At 36.5% G+C, this 20,526-nt stretch overlaps 1 protein-coding gene and 1 pseudogene across 1 annotated transcript in view; one reads left to right on the top strand and one right to left on the bottom strand.

Moving 5' to 3' along the window:
* The first annotated feature begins 1,745 nt into the window (after window positions 1-1,745).
* The window catches only part of LOC150100687 (uncharacterized), a 185,840-nt gene continuing 167,059 nt past the window's right edge, over window positions 1,746-20,526 (top strand). Inside the window, exon 1 of the mRNA XM_090401119.1 lies at window positions 1,746-1,896. Within this exon, the coding sequence (XP_090257245.1) occupies window positions 1,776-1,896 (121 nt within the window). The 5' untranslated portion in view covers window positions 1,746-1,775. The remainder of the gene's footprint in view (window positions 1,897-20,526) is intronic.
* On the bottom strand, window positions 11,920-15,192 carry LOC150100689 (zinc finger CCCH domain-containing protein 15 pseudogene; annotated as a pseudogene).

The raw sequence follows: 20,526 nt of genomic DNA, 5'->3' as shown, positions 1-20,526 counted from the left end.
AGAGAATACAATTTAGAAACACATATTGCATTTATTGACTTTGAAAAAGCATTTGACAAAGTTAAAAGAAACATATTATTTAACATATTAAAAGAAAGACAAATACCAAATAATATCCTAAAAGCTGTCACAAGTATATATGAAAATAATCAAATACAAATAAGATTAAATCACGAGCTATCATACACGAGAGAGATAAACCAAGGGGTCCGACAGGGATGTCCCCTCTCAGCAACTCTTTTTAATATCTACTTAAATGAAATAATAATAAAATGGAGTAAAAGTTTACATCAGGGAATTAAACTTTCACCTACAGTTAACTTAAACACTCTCCTCTTTGCAGACGACCAAATAATAATTACAAATTCTGAAGATAACTTACAGAAAGCTATTTTAAATCTAAATGAGATATCCAAAGATTATGGTATGATAATATCAACGGAAAAATCAAAAACTATGGCCTTTAAAGGACAAGATCCAGCAAGAACTAAGATAGTAATAGATAACAAGATCTTAGAACAGGTGAATTCATTTAACTACCTAGGATGTATAATTACTTATGAAAATGAAAAAGATATAAACGTAAAAATTGCAAAATATTTAAAAATAACAGGAGTAATTAACTCTATATTTAAACCAAACCTAGTTCAAAAACAAACCAGGCTAAAAGTATACAATACATTAGCTCTACCGATCTTAATGTATGGAAGTGAAATCTGGACAATAAAACAAAAAGACAAACAAAGATTAATAACAGCAGAAATGAAGTTTATGAGAAAAACTGCAAAGTATACCCTATTTGATCACAAAAGAAACGAAGATATGAAAGAATTATACCAAGAACTAGTAATTGAAAAAATTAAAAAATATAAACATAGATGGATGGAACACGTTCAAAGAATGAAAACAGAAAGATTACCAAAACAAGCCTTAAAGTACAAGCCATTAGGAAAAAGAAAACCAGGACAGGCCATGCTAGGCCTAAATCCTTGATACGTATGATGATGATGATGATGATGATGTTTTGAATATAGTAGTGAATTCAACTAAGACTAGTCTGCTAAAAAGAAAAAAAAAAAGAAGAAGAAATAATTGGTTTAATTGCCCATCCGATGTCTATGCTACTCAGAAATATACGGACAACAGCATAGAAGCCATTAAAACAATTAGAACAACAACAAAAAATACATTTCATATGAATTTTCAGGATTGAAGAAAATCAGAAATGTCGTTAAATAACCCGAAAAAAATTCTTCTTTGAAATTATAAATCGAAAAACAAGTTCACATATGAAAAGCAATAAACAACAACATCAAAAAATTATCTTCATAGAAAATAACTAAAAAAAGAAGTTGGTGTCCATGACGATTTGTAAAATCGTATTACGCATGTGTATGAAATGCTAATTACTAAATGACTCGTCAACAATAAAACTCCAACTGAAAACGAACCACACGTTCAAACTGAAATGCGCCCAAAGTAGCAACAATGAAGAACGTGTAAACAAAACCACGTGGACCTTTAAAGTTTACAGTTGAAAGGCGCTAGTGTCGTTCAACAACTTTCCCGACTTGTAAAGTCGTACGCGTTTTGTCTCCGCTCGTCTGACAACCTCAAACCCCGTCAGTTTGTGAGCACGCACCCGTTGCTATGGTAGCAAGTCAGGGGCGCAAGGCGTGAAAGTGCAAGCATCGCTTTTCCCGAGTAGGTGGGTGTGTAGGCTTGGGTGTGTCAGTCACGCAAGCCCCGGATGTCGGGTGGGGTAACTAATCAATATGGCCGACACACGGAGCACTTCATGTGGTGCCAAGGTCGCGTCGCTAGGAAGGAACGCTACGTATTCCCGCCAAGTTTCGGACAAGCAAGACAAGAGGGGAATATCAGAAAATACGCAAGGTAAGGCCGTATACTGTTCCGCTATCTGTATCGTGCGAGAAGTGTTTGTATTAATGCTTACTCTAATGCCAGCTAACACTAGATTTAGGGTTATCGTTAGGGTTGTAGACTGTGGGAGTTCCCAGGAGGAAGCTTGCAGCTGCTCCGCTAGTGAGAGGTCACATTGCTGCCGGATTCACCGAACAAAGAAACTCACCAATGTAGCAAGCGCTGCTGCCATCCTCGTCGCTGTATTCTAGCGAGGGAGAGAGAGAAAGAAAGAGAAAGTCCGGATGTCTATGCAATGTTATTTCTATACACTAAAGGCCTAGTAGATTCTTTTCTATTTAATCAGCATTGTTTAATCGAGATGGAGTGTCATCGATGCAGTTTTATCCACCAGTCTCTGGGAGAGATGACGTTCGTTACAGGCATCGGTAGAGATCATTCAGCATCCATCTAGATCCCATTATCCTTCCGCATCACTTAAGGTTACAGTAGACGCAGTGTCCAATCTAAATAAATAGCTTTACGTTTCCAAATGGATGGTATGTAGGAAGGCCACGATAGCGCTTACGTAAATAGGTAATAATAAATGAAATACACGTTTTGCGATATTACAGCAATAACTAAATAACCTTGGATAAGCGACCTCTGGTGGTCTCGCATAGAAAATAGAAGGAAATATTGGACTTTTTTTTTTTTGGAAGCAAAATAAATAAACGTTGTACAAGGAAAGGGTAGACCGTCAAAGTAGTTAAATATTATTTATTATTTGTTTAATTTTTGCCATTAAACGGACATGAAATGTAGCGAATAATGTCGAATAGACTGGAGGTAGTATTAGATAATCAACTACTACGAATTTCTTATTTGTGTGTGTGTGTGTGTGTGAGAGAGACCGTGTCAACCATCAACTAAAATAATAATAATAATTAGAGGAAATTGAAGCCATGCAAGAAAGGAAAGGTTTTGCCAGTGAAATCGCCAATGGAAACAACTCACCCATTGGTTACAAAAGAACTTTGAATCTATTCGCTGGTTCGATACGCATTTCAAGTAATGTATCCAATTATTTTTTTCGCAATTTTTGCAATATGAACTGACTCGAAACAGGACTATGTGAACACAGTTAAGTACGTTCTCAAAACCAAACTGGTTCGACGTTCCATACTCAAGTAAATGACTGCACGGTACAAGAAAAATGCAGCTTGTAAGTTGGTGGGCATAATAATCACCACCAACTTAGATGAATAATAATACAGCAGTGAATCAGGCTGTGGATTCGACTCCTGTTATGGGCATGGACGTTTGGGATTGCCTTTAGGTGGAAGATCATTCACTGTGGAACCACTATCGTGTTTATTGGAATCCTGAAGTATCTAAAAAAATACTGTTTTATCTTGAGAAAACTCTTGTATTATCTAATCCTTAGCTCATCCACGATACTCGAGGGCGTCAATTTTTTAGGCACTTTATATCAGAAGCTTCAGCAATGGAAGATTAATGATCTAATTGAATATTTTAGCCAAATATCAGAAATTGATGGGTGAATCCGACTGACTGGACATCTTTTTCATTGGTTGAAGTAGACTAACCTTTTTTCTCAATTTTCATGTTCCAACATTTCTCCTTTCTCGTACCTTGTTCGTGTTCGCTGTGATAGCTGGATGATCTTAGAGTCCTAACCTGACTTGCGATGAACTTTTTGAAAATTGCATCGCCAACATCAAAATTCAAAGAAAGGGAGTTGGTATTAAAGACATTAGAAAGGGATGAATCCGCCAGTTTTTGTCGAAATTTAAATCTTAATCAAGAGATATGCGTCCTGGACTACCAAAATTAGAAAAAGGATGAACTTATTTGAAGCTTATACTCCTATTTATATGCCTACTTATATTTGTAGAGTAGGCCCAAAGGTGTTTCCACTTTACCTGCTTTTAGAGTTGTCGGAGATGGGGGGGGCCGATTTTACCCACTCTCAGTAGGAGGCCCAGTCAGTCAGAAACGACATTAAACACAACTACCTTTCTCAGCCGTTGAAACTGTTCTTCGAATGATAATCTAAAAAAAAACTAAATCTCCGTTAAGAATTTTCATACTGACCATTGACCTCATTCCAGCAGATCAAGGACAAGTCATCGAAAAAGAAACCACCTCCATTAAGTTGGCTGTCACTTTGACTAACGCCATCTAACGGACAATGGGAATGATATCGATCTTTAGATTTCTGTGAAGATAGGGTAGTGTTTGGTTATATTTTGTGCCAGATAAAAAGCGGATATTTCCTGCTCCTACGCCTTGTGTATGTTATCTTAGTCAACTTATAGACACATGGATTGGAGAAAAGGAAGGTCGTCAAAGCACGTGGAAAACCGGTTTAGCTGTCTCGTCGCAGCTACTGTGCAACCTCGGAAGCTCCTGTGAAGTGCGCACATTAGTGCGTTTTATTGGCTACTCATAGTAATTATTGGTCACAGGGAATTTTACATGTGCCGTGCACTGAATATTAACCAACTCCGTATTTCATACCCACCTTTTTTGGCTGTTTGCGTGTAATTTAAAGGGCTGTTAGCAGATCTTGAGCTAGTTAATAAATGTTTATGTATTTTAGGTGTTAAGATCGTTTTGATGTACGTTTTCGATGTTAGAATCATCTTGACTTGTATCTTCAGCAGTAAAATCATGCGCTGCTCATCTTTAGCATTAAAATCTGAAAATGATCTTCAGCATTAAAATCATGTGCTGCTCATCTTTAGCATTAAAATCTGAAGATGCAATCTTCAGGCTGTAAAATCATGCGCTGCTCATATTCAGCATTAAAATCTGTAAATGATCTTCAGCAGTAAAATCATGCGCTGCTCATATTCAGCATTAAAATCTGAAAATGATCTTCAGCGGTAAAATCATGCGTTGCTCATCTTCAGCGGTAAAATCATGCTGTTCATCTTCTGCTGTAAAATCATGCTGTTCATCTTCTGCTGTAAAATAACGCTGTTCATCTTTCGCGGTAAAATAAACATGTTATAATCTTATAAATGAATTCTATACAACTGTAAAACACAACACATCGAGAACCGGTTAAGATGGAATGGCCTTACAAATATCTATGAAAATAAATGCCAGAAGGGTAGCAGCATTCATATTACAATAACATTATTAACCTAACCATAAGCTGATCACACAAATGCTCATTTAAATAATGTACTTTAGTTTACATATTTGTTTTGCTACTCATTTTACACCCAAGAGACATAATTAGGCTTAACGTTAGCGCTGTTCTCAACATCTAAGATGCTTTCTTCAGAGGTACAACCGGTAGTCACCATTGCAGGGTGTTTCTATAATTTACGACCCCAGGTTTCGAAATATCATTAAGGTGCTGTCGATTCAGTAATTACCCTCATTCCAGCTGACCACTTTTCCTCTAATGAAACCTTCCGTTCTCAGAGAATTTGCCAGCTAATTAGTGACACTCCAATAGTTTAACTGTCCCACACTGGTCTGCCATGCTAACAAGGCTCATTCCCAATTGCTAGAGGTAACTGCAACAATCCAACTCGACAAGGAAGCAACCATTAACTACAAATGGATGCTAACACAGGTGCAACACATTACTGAACACACCTTTCTCTCTCTCTCTCTCTCTCTCTCTCTCTCTCTCTCTCTCACTCACTCACTCTTTCTGATATATCTCTCTTTTTTTCTTGTACAGCGTTTTTTTTATATATTAACAATTGGAGACACGTAAATACAGAAAAATCAGTGGTATTAGTGAAATATATATTGACATAATTTTTCGGGTGTTACGATGAGACAACTAATATTTAATATAAGAACAGCATGATTTTACCACTGAAGATTGCATCTTCAGATTTTAATGCCGAAGATGCAATTCAAGATGATTCTAACATCAAAATAATCTTACCACCTAAAATACATAAACGTTCCGCTAAAAGTGGATAGGTCAAACATATCAACGCCTTCTAGACCGAATAAGAGAAAATTTGTCTTTTTTTTTTTTTTTTAAATCTGTTTGTTTATTTAATGGTCTGTGTTTGTCAGGTTAATACTTTATCAAAAGTTGCACTGTGTGTTCCTTTATCTTCTTACTTCCTACATTTTCATTATTTTCTCTATCAGCCAATGCTCCATTTCATGCATACTACGATTTGATTTATCTTTTATTGTATTAAAGTTTTCAAAATGGTGTGGGTTGGAGTAGGTCCACGTCATGCGAGCCATTTATAAAGTAGATCGTACACTTGATTTGTTTTTTTACCTGAATTTCTCCAAGAAAGTTTGCAAAACTATACAACATTAATACCATGTGATATAGAACGAACGTGTTCATTTAAAAGAAAATAAAAAGATGACTAAAAAAAATCTCACGAAGAATCTTCTTTCCAAAAAATATATCCTTGGAAGCTGAGAATGAATGCCGCTAAGAAGGGGGATGAGGGCTAGATTTTTCTCTCGTGATGTAGTGCATAATTCGAATGGATTGCTATTGGATGTTGTGAGTGCAAGCAGTGCGAATGAATTCAAGAATAAGTACGATAGCTGGTGTGTGTGTAGTTTGTGGCCTTCCTCGATGAGTCTCTGACTCCCTGGAGGTCTCTCTTAATAATAAATATATAAATAAATAAAGCTCTTGGGGGGGAGCAATCTACCAGGCACGTTCCTACGATGGAGAAATCCCTGACTTGGAATTTGTTTTCTGTTAGGGCTCCACAGACCATTTAGACTCATTGCCTGGAAGTATAGCAGCCCAGGTAGGTGGGGACGTGGCAATGGGCTAAGAACTCATTCCCTTGCTACTAGTTAACCCTGCGGAGGTCGCGGCTGATCTGACAGATACTAACAAATTGTTTAATATAAATACTCTTACACATATCCAGTGTATAGCTTGGAGGTCATGAGTAGCTGCGCATGCATATATGACGAGTGCTATTCCACACTGTTTATGCGGTCAGTTTTGGTTTAACACATGTTATGTAAAGGTTTGTGATATTTGTCAGTAAATTATCTGTTCGAATTTGTTACTCGAGTCCGATGATGAGAATGATAGAGTCGAATCCAAAAGTGGTTTTAAAAATGGATTTTCTTTTTTCTGGAAAATGGAGGGGCTGTATAATTCAGAACTAAAAACATAAAAATGGTTATTCAAGATTTTAATACCAGTGGTGGACGGGAAGAACTGGGACAGTCGGCACATACCCACGCTATCGATAATGAAGAGACTGATAGAATTTTGCGGTGAGTAAAAATGTCGTTTTATATCCTCTGCATATTTTCCTCATAAAGACATTCGTGAAAGAATTCAGATAATCCCAGTGGTGCAGCATTAAATCGGGTTAATCAGGTGTTTGTAGATCAAGGATCCTCATCAAGTGTTATTGATGCAACATCAAGAGCTTGTTTGGGTCGTCTCTATTTCTTTTTTCATTTTTTAGGACCGACGTTCAATTACGTGATCAAAATGATGGACAGATGCAGAATCCCAATGAAGAAACAAGAAAGAAATGAAAGCGCACTCAATATCAAACTTCAAATTAAAGAAAAAAAGTAGAGGTTGAAAATATATACGAAGAAGCTGGGCTTTACATCAAAAATGTGCTCAACCAATAACAAGTAAAAACATACAAAGATTTTGCAGGTCTGACTTTGATTAAAGACGGAGCATTAAAAAACCGAGATGTCATGCACATAAAATCTGTGGAAGGAAGAAAACTTTCCCCCTTAATTAAATGATGTGCACAATAGAAGAAGATATGAAAGGCCAGGATAATCTTACACAAACGTATAACATAATTAAGCAAATAGGATATAAACTCATGGAAGTGATCACTATTTAGTCTTGAGCAGGATAAAATGGAATTTCATGTGGAAAAGAATAACATGTAAGAAAGTTTTAAAGCGAATAAAAGTTGAGCAGCTCTCAGATGTGAACTGTAGACTAAAATACACAAAGAGTATTGAAGAAAAAATGAAAGAGTTTGAGAACATGAACCAAACCTTGGAGATTCAGTGGCAAGCCTTGAAGAAAACCCGATTGATTCAGCCAGAGAGGCATGTGGTGAGGTTGTCTACAAGGATAAAAAAAAATCAGAACTCTATGGTGGACACAGGAAGTTAGAGAGGCAGTGAAGGAAAAGAAGAAAGCATATCAAAAGTTCCTGGAAAATAAGTCAGCTTGTGCTCTTAGAGAATAAAGAGACAAATGTAAGAATGCTAAACACTGTAAAACTAGCTAAACAAAAGTCATGGGAGGACTTTGGCAAGAATATAGAAAATAAATATCAAGAAGGTGGCAAAATATTCTGGAGGTTGTTGAAGAAGCTTAAGAATGGAGGAAAGAGTGCTGTAAAAGGAATTAGAGATGATAAAGGTTATATGAAAACGGGGAAAAAAGATATCCTTGAAGTATGGAGTAATTACTTTGAAAAACTGCTAAATGAAACAAGCAGTGATGACAGCACAGTGGTAGAAAACACTGACCAGGCATGCAGTCAGGAATACATATCCATACTTGAAGTAGAAAAAGCCATCAAAGGCTTGAAATGTGGAAAGGCAGCAGGAGTAGATGATATTCGACCAGAAATGCTGAAGTATGGTGGTATGAAAGTCTTACAGTGGCTGCACTGCATAATTCAGAAAGCCTGGACAGAGGGACGAATTCCCGATGATTGGAGTAGAGCTCTCATAGTACCCATATATAAAAAGGGAAATAAAACTGCATGTGAGAATTCCAGAGGTATTTCCCTACTGAGTGTTCCTGGTAAAATCTATGCAAGTATACTTGAGAAACGGTTGAGAAGAATTGTGGAAGAAAAGCTTGGTGAAGAACAAGCTGGATTCAGGCCAAATAGAGGCTGTCAGGATCAGATCTTCACTTTACGACAAATAGTCGAGAAATCATGGGAATGTAACAAAGATTTGTATTTAAGTTTTGTCGATTTGGAAAAGGCATATGACAAGGTGCCAAGAGAGAAGCTATTCAATACGCTGCAGTTATATGGTGTCAATGGGGCATTATATCAAGCAATACTTAGCCTTTATTTGAGTTCAGCAGTCAGCAGTTAGAATTGAAGGAAGTACAGGAAGATGTTTTAATGTTAAATCTGGTGTGAGACAAGGATGTACATTACCTATATAGATCACATTATGAAGGAAAGTGGTATTAAACATGATATCAGAATTGGAGATGTTAATATCAGACGATGTTATACTTCTAAATAAATCCGCTACAAGTCTGCAAGATTCCCTGACTAAATTGAATAGCTGTTGTAATAGATATGGTATGAAGGTCAGCAATAAAAAGACAAAGACAATGAAAATAGGCAGAATCGTTGAAAATGTCAACTGTGTTGTGAACAGGAACTTGTGGAACAAGTAAAACATTTCAGTTACTTAGGCACGATTTTTAGTGAAGATGGTAAATTAAATATGGAAATAGACAACAGAATCAACAAAGCTGGTATGGTAGGAAGTCAACTGAATAAATTCATATGGAATAAGAGAGAAATTAGTCGGATCACTTAATTAGCTATATACAAGACAGTGTTCACACCAGTTTTAACTTATGGATCTGAGAGCTGGGTCAGAAGTAAAACGCTTGACCAAAGACTAGAGACCGCAGATATCCTGAGAAAGATTATAGGCGTGAACAGATGGCATCAATGGCAATATCATATTAAAAACGTGGATATTAGGATAGAACTTGACATTGTAAGCATCCAGGAATGTGTTAGCAGCTCTAATCTCAGGTGGTATGGTCACTTAAATAGAATGGGCGAGGAAAGATTAGTAAAACAAGTGTTCTCTGTCAGGCTGGCAGGAAAACGACCCAGAGGAAGACCAAGATATAGGTGGATTGATACGGTACAAAGTTCCTTAGACGATAGAAATATAAATCTGATAATGTTGGAGTCTTGACGAGTAACTGACTGATTTCAAAGAAACATGCTAACAAACAAATAAAAAAAAAGAGAGAGAAAACAGGTGGAGAATATTTCGGTAACTGAATAGGAAGATCTCAAAATTATATGCCAACAACTACTGAAGAAGAAGAAGAAGAATTTCAAGGGTACGTAAGAAAACACAAATGCCAGGCGAATGGGAAAAGAGTAATCTGCTGCAATATATCAAGCAAGGTTAGGCTAAGCATTGAAGAGTAATGATTGCAAATCAACCAATAAGGCGATACAAGCAGAAATGAATAAAGAAGGATAATCAGGCGTTTTACTCTCTCTCTCTCTTTCTTGTCATCTCTATTTCTTTCATTATTTTTCAGGACTGACGTTCAACGACCTCTATTCTCTACACGTGCTGCTTTTATTTATTCTTTCTTTTCTTACACCTGTTCGTATTTCACGTACCATATTAATATAGAGCACTGAACTTGTATTATTTGAAGTCTCTTTGAAACGGGTTTGTTTCTAAGGCTAATCCTTAATAGTTCGTACGAATTTGTTATGTTAATAAAGTTTATCTGATGAATCGCACTTAAAAACTGCTAATAAGGTGTATAATTAATAGGGTATACTTTTATAGCCACTTGTTAAGTGACAGATAAAGTCCCGTGCTACAATTGTGGGCGTCTTCCTTATCCCAATGACACAAACAGGCTAAGAGGTTACTGGATTCTCTGGAATGTGTGCTGCAATGACAATAGTTTGGGACATTCGATGCGTTAGCAATGATTAATGTCCGAGCTCTGCGAATACAAGTCAAGCTAATGGCTTTTTCTTAGCGTAGCATTTCCCAATTTGTGGATTGACAGGTGAGGCAGACAGAAGGCCATCCGCTTGTATAGTTCAGCTAATACAATACCTCTCATTTAGATGGGAAATGCTAGAACACCACCTTAATAATGAGCTAACTTCAGATGTCTACACAACAAAAGCCATCTAGGTCAACACCATCGTGTTCACATTACACCCCCCCCCAAGAAATAATGATGAATTCAACCCATTCGGTTTTCTGACACCCTAAGACTCTAAAAAATCTTATTTTGTTTCTACTTATGCTATGAAAATACTGAAGGACTGAATCAACGAAGTCTTGCAAGTACTTGAGAGTTTTTGTTGATTGTTGTCTGGAAGCTAAGCTTCAAAACGCTTTGACACAAACAGATGGACAATATTGTGAAAAATTACGAGTCACGAGTCTATTGCTATATTCTTAATTTGTTCGTAGTAAGTGTTCTTATGTATACAATAACTTTCTTTAAAACAATGTCCGAAGAAGTTAATTACATGCAAATAGAGATTATACAGACTTAATTTTAAGTTGAGATTATTCTTTGAGACATTACAAGTAATAATAAATCCTTATAAACCCAACTACGTCAATTCAGAATACTTGTGAAGATACGGGACACACACAGAGCTGGATTTTTTTGTTTGTTTGTTTGTTTTTACTGATTGCATAAAATTTTACTGATTGTAATGTGCAAAATATATATTGGCGATCATCTAGTGAGGTGGATGGCACAACAGTTGACTGATAGACGATAACAAGTGGTGTTTAGAGAAGAGTCTTCGAAAAACCAAGTTGTTAAGAGCAGGATTCAACTCTTTTGTTTAATATAAATTATTTAGGTTAAAATGTCCCTGTTGGCTGATAAAGTTGGGCAAAGTAGTACGCGATTGTTCAAGTGATTTAAGATCATTACAGGATCTTAAGAAATTGGAACAGTGAATGGAGAGAAATGGAGAGAATTTAAACTTTAATTTGAACAAATGCGAGAATATCCGATTAGCTAAGGTATAATATGAGATGGATGTAAGTTAAATGGATGGGTAGGCTTTAGAAAAAGTTAATGAATAAGAAGATTTTGATAATTTGGCTGACAGAGAATTCATTCATTTGTTTCGTATGGTGATTCAACGGCCGTCGACGGGAATCGAACCTAGGGCACTCCTTCCCCAGACATATGGTTGAGAAGCGCACAGCCACTAGGCTAACTTTTTTTTTTTTTTTTTTTTTGTGTCAGGTATTTTCTCTTTTAATCCCCCCCCCCTCACTATACAGTAATCATTAATTGACTCCCATTTCTTTTAAATCTTCTTCTAGTTCTTCTCAATCATCATCATCATCTTCAAACAGATTTTCATCAATAGGCACAGCATCTGCTAGCACAGTAGCAACACCGTCACCTCCAGCTGCTTGCGAAAGTTCTACAAAATCAAATGAAATAAAATTTAATATCAAAAATGAATTAAAGATGCATTTTCCTCCCAGTGTCTAGAAATAGGTGTAGGATCTGTTTGAGCCACATCTCCAATTTGTGAATTTAAAAATGCATAAGTAACTTCTTTACAGCATGAATTGATCTCAGGATTGTCATCGTCATATTCTTCTCTGGATAAGATATCATAACAATCTTCTCCCTCTTCCATTTGGTCTTCTTGAGCCAATTCTGGATCAAAGGTAAACATATCTCGCCCACTAAGCCCAACATGACGTCCTGCTTTAAACTCTGCCCTCTTGCGTTCCTGTTCTTTGAGTTTGACGTCTTCCTTCTCTTTGAGTTTTCTTCGTTTCCATGCTAAAAATGTATCAAGAGTAATTCTTGTTAACTGGCTCCCAAGCTGGGCCCTCTCTCTTTCCACCAGCTCTTCAATTGATATTTCTTCTTTCTTGTCTTCTTTCTTCTTGTCTTTTTTTAGCATAAAGCCTGGAGAAAGGGCATGTCGATAATGGTATTTGTTTCCTCCATTTGGACACTCCCAGAACCAACCCTATTTGTTATTTTCCAAAAGCATCCAGAAAAAATGTGCATATAATTTCTATTTTTGGCAATTTTTTTTCTGCCTCCCCATGTTTTTTTTCTACAACTTCTTTTAATTTATCTTCATCCCAATTTTCCATATTGTCATCATCATCCCGAACATCAACATATATATTTCTCTTTTCGCTTTTCCTTTCCACACTTGGATCATGAGAAAATTGACACTTGTCTCCTTTAGCACAGTGACCTCGTTTATAAAAAGCACAAAGTACTGATTTGGGATCAGCTCCTTTTTCGACTTTCTGAGTTGTTACTGGCCTGAAAAGCTGGTTAAGTTCATCTATCTCTTGGAAAGAAATCAGACCAAAAGAAAATCAGACTTTTTCGGAGGCATTTCAGTAATTTTTAAGTAAATAAAATACAACAATAGTCAATTAATAAATTTAAAATTCTGATTTGTTGTCAACACATGATATACCATACTAACACAATCCACGCCATAACGTATGGCATCGCACAGCACGACATAAAAATACTATAGCCACTCTAGGCTAACCGCGAGAACAACAGAAAATTGATATTCAGGATTGATATTGGCAAAACAACAACCAGTTGAAGTAATGGATTGCAGGCAGGCCAATATTGGATTAGATTTTTAATGGATATGAAGAAAATCGAGGATATTCAGAGAAGATTGACTAAGTATGTATAGAGAGAGAGATTGGACCATGATAGTTTCTTTATAATTATCAAATGAGAAAACTATTGATTACTTGTAGTGTGATGAATTTATCTAACAACATGAGACTGAGATTAATTGAAGCGTTATAAGTTAGTTCCAGGATGAAGAAGAATAAAAATGGTAGAACAAATATGAGAGGTATGAAGTTCATTTTGTATTGTTTGGGTAGAAAATATGTGGAATAGTCTTCGTCAACTGGATCGGTGAATTTACGTAACTTTAAAAAAGAATTAGCCAACTGGAGAATGGTTTAACTTCATTACAGTATAATTTTCCACGTGACCATTCAGTTAGGCAATTACAATAAGATAGGAATGGTTGTTTTATGTTTGTTTGAGTAGCACAACGTACAAGACAATACAGGATTTGGAGTGATTTGGCAAGTCAAGAATACGTTGTTGGAAACTGTAATAATTTTGCCATTTTGCGTCTTAAGATTGAGTTGTTATAAGAGTGGAAATACACTTCGTTCTATACTAATTGTCCTTCATGTTTAGACATTATGCGTCCATTCAAACGTATGAAGGAATCACTCGAAAATATGGAACTCTTTTTTTGGGGGGTGGGGGGGATACATGGAAAGAAACGATTGGCTATTGTGTATGTGTGTGGAGAATCGGAATTTAAAGTCGTGAGGCATAGTTTTCTCATCTGATGTAAAAAAAAAAGACATCAAAATAGAGAATAACGAAGGATTTAACTTTGTGTGTGTGTGTGTGTGATCTTCTTGTAATTTTCTTCAATTTTTTTCTTCATTAGTTATAGTTATTTTAAAATTTATTCGGGACTTTCTTACAGTTCTGACAAATTGTTATTTAACAAAAAAAAAAAAAAAAAATCACAAAATCCTGTCGTACTCATTTGTTGGAAGGGGGATGCCCCGATCTCTATCTATTAGCCAAGCTGGGTTCACGAAGATGCCAACGACTCCCACCTGGGGTTCGTATACTTATGTACCTAGAAACAAGCATGTGACCCGTACGTAGCTGGTGTGAACTCGAAATATTCCTTTTTTTTTTTTTTGAAAGATGTTCATTGCACGTGGTCCAGTAATTGATCAAGACACGATTACGATCCAAAAGAGGTGAAGATTACGTAAGGGTCATACATGTCAGACTGCAAAGAGAACTGTAAAAGACCGATGGATAGACAAAACAATGGAGACAAAGCATGCCAGTGGAAGTACAAGACTTATAAATATGCAAAACCCCTTTTGAACGTAGAGGGCGCTAGCCTTCCTGTACAAATAGCTAATAATGTGTTGCGTGTATACTACTCGTTTCCCCCCTCCCCCTTTACTTGACCCGAACTTGAACAGTATGGCGATGGAAGGGTTGGTAAGCAGAAGCTCACGCACTGTGAAACCAGTTTTTGAATTTCTTGCCACCCAAGTTGATTAGGTGTACTTCTTTGTCCCCCCTTTGATTATGTCGCCTATACGACTATGATTAGGGTTGTGTTTTGGGTACGTGGGTCTCTAGACTGCAATCCATCATAGATACTGTGCGATGTCTGACCGAGAAACAGAAGAAAGAATTGAATTCCGAGAGACAGATGAGATTGGTGGAAACGAAGAGGTGTTAATGAGATCTTACACAAACAGCTGATCGAATAGATAAGGGCAAGGAACCATGAAAAAAAAAAAAAAAAAAAATCCGAGCGATTGCGAGGTCTCTGCCACAGTTGTTCATCCAAGGTTTTTCTGTGGCCATCGGCAGTCCCAAATGGACAGTTGAGTTTCGTCCCAAATAGATAAGGTGGAATTACCAAATGGACACGATTCTTTGATGTCCCTGATTTTAATTGTATTTTTAATCTCCGTTTCAATTTTCCCCATCTTGTACTTGAGACTTAGATAAGTCATTCTTTTTTTTTCTCGGTAAATTCGTTCGCCTTTCGCACGCCTTGTTCTTTCTGTCTCTTAATACGGTGGGTGTTACGTACGATTGCAGCCATCAGAGTCTTCTAAAGAGCAATTGTTTTCTTTCCACAGTTGGATTCACTCCAGCAACTTGAAAATGTTCGAGTCAAGTCACACATCAACACAACAAAAGCCAAACTACCACTAAAAGCATAAAAATATTCCAATAAAATAATTTTTCGGCTTCTTTTATCCTTCAAAGATGATTATTTGCGTATTTCACTACAATCCTTGAGCTCTGTAAATTACAATTTTCCAACAATTGATTAGTTTACATGGTGTATACATAGAGGGCGTTTTAGCAAAACACGGTTTGCTGAAGCTTAACAAGTATATAAGTTATGCGATCCCTTTCTTTGAAAAAAAAAAAAAAAAAAAAAAAAAAAAACACATGCTGTAAAGAAAAGCTTAGGAGTAGTCCGAATATTATTTAACAATCTATTTTGGGAATTTTTAGAAGCCCAGGCTGTGCAATAGGACTCCAGACTTTTTTTTTTATGTGTCTCCCACCTACAAAAGGTTTATTTATGAACCTGTAGCTAGCCCATGCGTACCTTGGGTAGATTAAGGATTTTTTGTTTTTATTTATTTTATTTTTTATATATATATATATATTTTTTTTTTATTTACGGTAAAAAAAGATAAAGATCCCCCACTTCCAAAGCGTTACATAATATATAAACCAGCCATTCTTTGTAAATACTTCTGTGTGTGTGTGTGTGTGTGTGTGTGTGTGTGTGTGTGTGTGTGTGTGTGTGTGTGTGTGTGTGTGTGTGTGTGTGTGTGTGTGTGTGTGTGTGTTCAAATTATTTTCATTCCAGCTGCACGTACTTTGTTATTCCTGACACTTCAACATGAATCACTATGTATGTGTGTGTGTGTGTGTGTGTGTGTGTGCCCGTGCGCGCACTGCAATTAAAACTATAATAATCTCCTTTTTTTTTTCTCTTTTCCTTTCGCTCTTTCTATTTTTATATAATCTTTCATTTTCTCTCTCTCTCTCTCTCTTCCTAAAGACCCTCAATGCAGAACACTGAATACCTCAGCGTAAAACAGGACACAATCATGACAAATGTTCCAGGATACACTAAGTCTATAGTGTTGCCTTGACCAACAAGAAGCACCTCCTCAAACTAATCCATGTACCTTATTTGATGGATGCAATTGTATATCCTTGTAGATGGCCGATGTTCGAAGTTTATGAGTTTTACTAGCGACCCTAATCACACGATACGAATACCAATCGACTGTTTACATGGGGACTTAACAGGAAGTGTCATATAAAAAAAAGGGATTGCCACCAAATCATTTTGTTACCTTGTAATATTAATGCGTCCTAGTTGACTGTCCAGAGGAGTGATCACGTGGGAGTTCATTAAATGTATCATGACGTTTGAGAAACTAACGCCCCTGGTTTTGTAAAGAAACATGACATACCGATGTCTGTAACAAACAGTACCATCCAGTATTATTCTTTATTCTAATGAATTTTGTCTTTATTAGTCTTTTCAGCTAAGAATGAGTTAATAAGAATTAAATAAGAAAGAAGACGTGTCAGGTGTGTGTGTGTGTGTGTTAGTACCAAATTTTTAAACTTCCTTTCTCTACAGTTATTTATCTTTTTCCTTCAGTCATTCCTTGATCTCTTTCCTGTCTGTGAATTAGATGTACAAGGAAACTGTATCCAATGACATAACTCCTTCGATCGATGTGTGTGTGTGTGTGTGTGTGTGTGTGTGTGTGTGTGTGTGTGTGTGTGTGTGTGTGTGTGTGTGTGTGTGTGTGTGTGTGTGTGTGTGTGGAGAGAGAGAGAGAGAGATAAACCTACAATCAGCAACTAGACTGGCGTCATTCTTAAGCTAACAATCTACACGGGCTGTCAAGACACAAGAAGAATAGTTTCCTTTTCATCCTTCTACACCATCCCCCCCACCCCCCGTAAAGTCTGTCTTGGTCATATAACTTGTATTCACCTGATAAAAACTGCCTCCAAGTGCGTAGACATCTGTAGCATCCAAGCGCTCTTGTATATTAGATTAGATTAATTTCACATTCATCTATGCATTTTTTTAAAATATACTACATAGTTCCTGTTTCCTGTAGTTTTTCTTATTTCCTGGCCTTGTTTGTGATCGACGGATATATTAAAAATATACTTTTAATTAAAATCCCCCAGATTCAATGTCGATCTTACCTATCTTAACCTATAATAATTCTAAATTGCATTTTTTACGTATAATTCAGCTACTAAAATATTCTAACAATTATAACAACAATTATCTGACTCATCAACAATGCATAGCAGCATTAAGTAAATGTTATGTCAATTAGCTTATTATTATTATTATTTTTTTTCATTGTTGTTAACATCGCGTGCGTCTATTATAGAATGTATTTGATTTGTCACTGCTATGATGAATACCAGTGCCAGGCTTTTGTTTTCCTGCCAGTAGAGGTCTCTCTTGTCTACTGCTTTGAAAAGAACAAGTACTTATAAATGTAACGAATGTGTAATTATTATTATTTTTTTTCTTTTGGCATTTAAAGAAAAATGTGTATAAACACAAGATAGGTCACACCTCTTTGCTTTTATAGGAGATTCGCTGCTGTAACAATTAAAATTACCTGACGAAAGGGTCGCGTATTCCTAGTTCGCCGAACTGAATTCAAAACTTGTCTTTTGTCTTTTAGTTGTTTTTTTTTTGTATCTTTTCTTTTTTTTTTTTAACCGTGTTTGTTGTTGAGGAGAAAAAAGAAAACAAAACAAAACAAAAAAAGCCTGAAGAAGATGAATCATTTGAATCTTCTGGGTGGAAGGTCACGTGTTTTTTTTGTTCACATGACATTTCATCTTTTGTGATTCGTTTGCTCATAATGACTAATTTGCATACGTACTGGGAGTGAGAGAAAAGTAATGGATTTGTCCAAATAGGTAGTTTCTAAATGACAGCGCCACCTAGTTGGAAAACGTGTGCTCAGATGCTCTCAAAGATTCGGTTGTCATTTATTACAATCGTATTTATTATTTTTTTTCTCTTTTGAATCAATCCGTATTTGGGATTAGGAGAAGATTAGTGTATGAAATGAATTCAATTTTATTTCGATCCCTGTTATCTGCACCACTGATGTAGAAAGAAAGATAAATGATTTTAAGTACAGTAAAATGAGAAAGCGATTCACAGAAATATGAATTGAATCTTTTTTTCCATTAAAACAGGCAAAGTGAACAGAAGAACACACGTAATTAACAGAATATGTTGGTCTCATAATTCTAGTTGCTTCGACCGTAATTTTAAAACAACAACAATCAGTGGTACCATCACACAAGGACAGTGAACGTGTTCTCTCCAAAAATTTGTCTTTTATTATTATTATTATTATGAAATGTACATTTTCTGTTGCTATGGATACTTCATCTTTTACGTGACTATTCTTATTCGATCAGATCAACTCTTTGTTTTGGTCTCTGTTAAGGAAATTTATACTTTGTGAAAAAGTAAGTGGCAACAACTTCAAGGTCTTTCCATTCCCCCCCCCCTACTTATCCTGAGGTGTTCACGGTTCGTAGACATATAGCCTAGAGGAGGGGTGGGACTACTTGTGCTTCTTATCGGAGGAAGAGGAAGGGGGTAAAAAAAAGTAAATGCGACCGATCATCTCTCTCTCTCTCTCTCTCTCTCTTTCAAAACCATTATACTTTTTTTTTAAGCGTCTCCCTCTGAAAAAAGAAAAAATCTAATAATACTGGCAAACTCGATGCTGATCACCATAGAAACAAGCTTCTAGTTGTTGCTAAGATACCAGGTGAAAAGAGTAGTTGAAGAGGTATACGAACACAGTGACAAAGTTGGGGGGATGTACGATGTCCCCATGCGGACGGAAAACTAGAAGGTCATCAAAGCTCGTTATTAGCAGTTACTTCTTGGGGTTGTTTATCCTGTGCGTGCGAGGAACAAAAGGGAATTTAGATGCAGCAGAAGTTGTTAACCTATCACTCTATGTAAAAAGAGAGAGAGATGATGCAAGTTTTTTTTTTCTTTTTTCTGTTTTTACCTCAATAATCACATACTGAATAAGTATTGCTAGTCTGTGGATAAATTTTAATTCTTATTATTCGCGACATGTGTTCGTATGCTGTCGCCCTTCATTTTGACTCTTCTTCTTCCTCCCTCCCGTCAGTGATTGCCTCACTTGTACGCGATGTCATCCCCTGCCTTACCTAACTTTCCGTAACAGCAATGACATTTCCTTCGACCTCCGTACGTCCTGTGTGTGTCGGACACGCCCCATAAGCTAAGGTATCTTAGCGCGAGTCTCGTCGAAGTTGCCCCACCCATCCTGCCGGGGTTCACGTGCCAAAAGCTTATGGAATAGGAGCTACTGTTGACGGTGAGGAAGCTAACAAGGGTTAACAGGATGTTCACCCTAAAGAGGGAAGGTACGTGGAGATGAGAGAAAAAAATAAATAAACTGCATAAAAAAAAAAAAAAAATGAGAAAGATAATTTATGAGAGTAAAAATTGAAGGATACAAACAGAGTTATAAAGATTATCTAGAAATTAAGAGGGGGGGGGGGTCGGATTCAATCGTATCTCGTGCATCTTTTCATGCTAGTTCAGTTTTCTGAAATGTTCAATTACAAATGGAACTAAACTCAAAGAAACAACGAAAATAGGTTTGTTTCGTTCATATTGATTTATTATTATTTTTTTTAAAGAATCCTCGCCCATGGAAATATATTAGCCAATAATACATCAGTATAAGCTTAATACTTTGGATAATCCGGAATCCAAACATGGAACTTTTCCAAGCCACTTCAACCCTCCAATAAGCACATATTACAAGTAATCTGCTCTTCGTGATCTTCCTCAGTTCATTCTTGGTTAAGACTCTGATTTCTGCTAGTAACATAGTTGGAATCCTAAACAGGATTCGACCCCATTTCTTTCCAACCAATATTATTTTTCTTTTTTCTAAAATCAATTTCAATAGTCTTACTGTAAATTAAAACGGTAATAAACGGAATATTATTCTAAACAGAAATTATAGCCTGCTCGTTGTTCAGACTCTTTCCCCCCCACCTGTCTACTTAATTTATTCTTATTCTTCGTCTGATCGCATAACATGTGGTAGATGTAAGCACGAGTCCCGACTCTTGCGTCTGCTTCCTGTCTTTGTGTATTAACAGCTGTTTGGTTTCCGAACCTGTTGCTACAGCAACTCACGTGATTCTTTCGGTAAATTATTAAT

The sequence above is a fragment of the Typopeltis vanoorti genome, chromosome 12 (genome assembly GCF_054136105.1).
Source record: "Typopeltis vanoorti isolate ZY-2024b chromosome 12, IOZ_Tvanoo_1.0, whole genome shotgun sequence".
NCBI lineage: Eukaryota > Metazoa > Arthropoda > Arachnida > Uropygi > Thelyphonidae > Typopeltis > Typopeltis vanoorti.
Note: the sequence above shows the minus strand (reverse complement) of the source record. Positions and strands in the feature narration are given on the sequence as shown.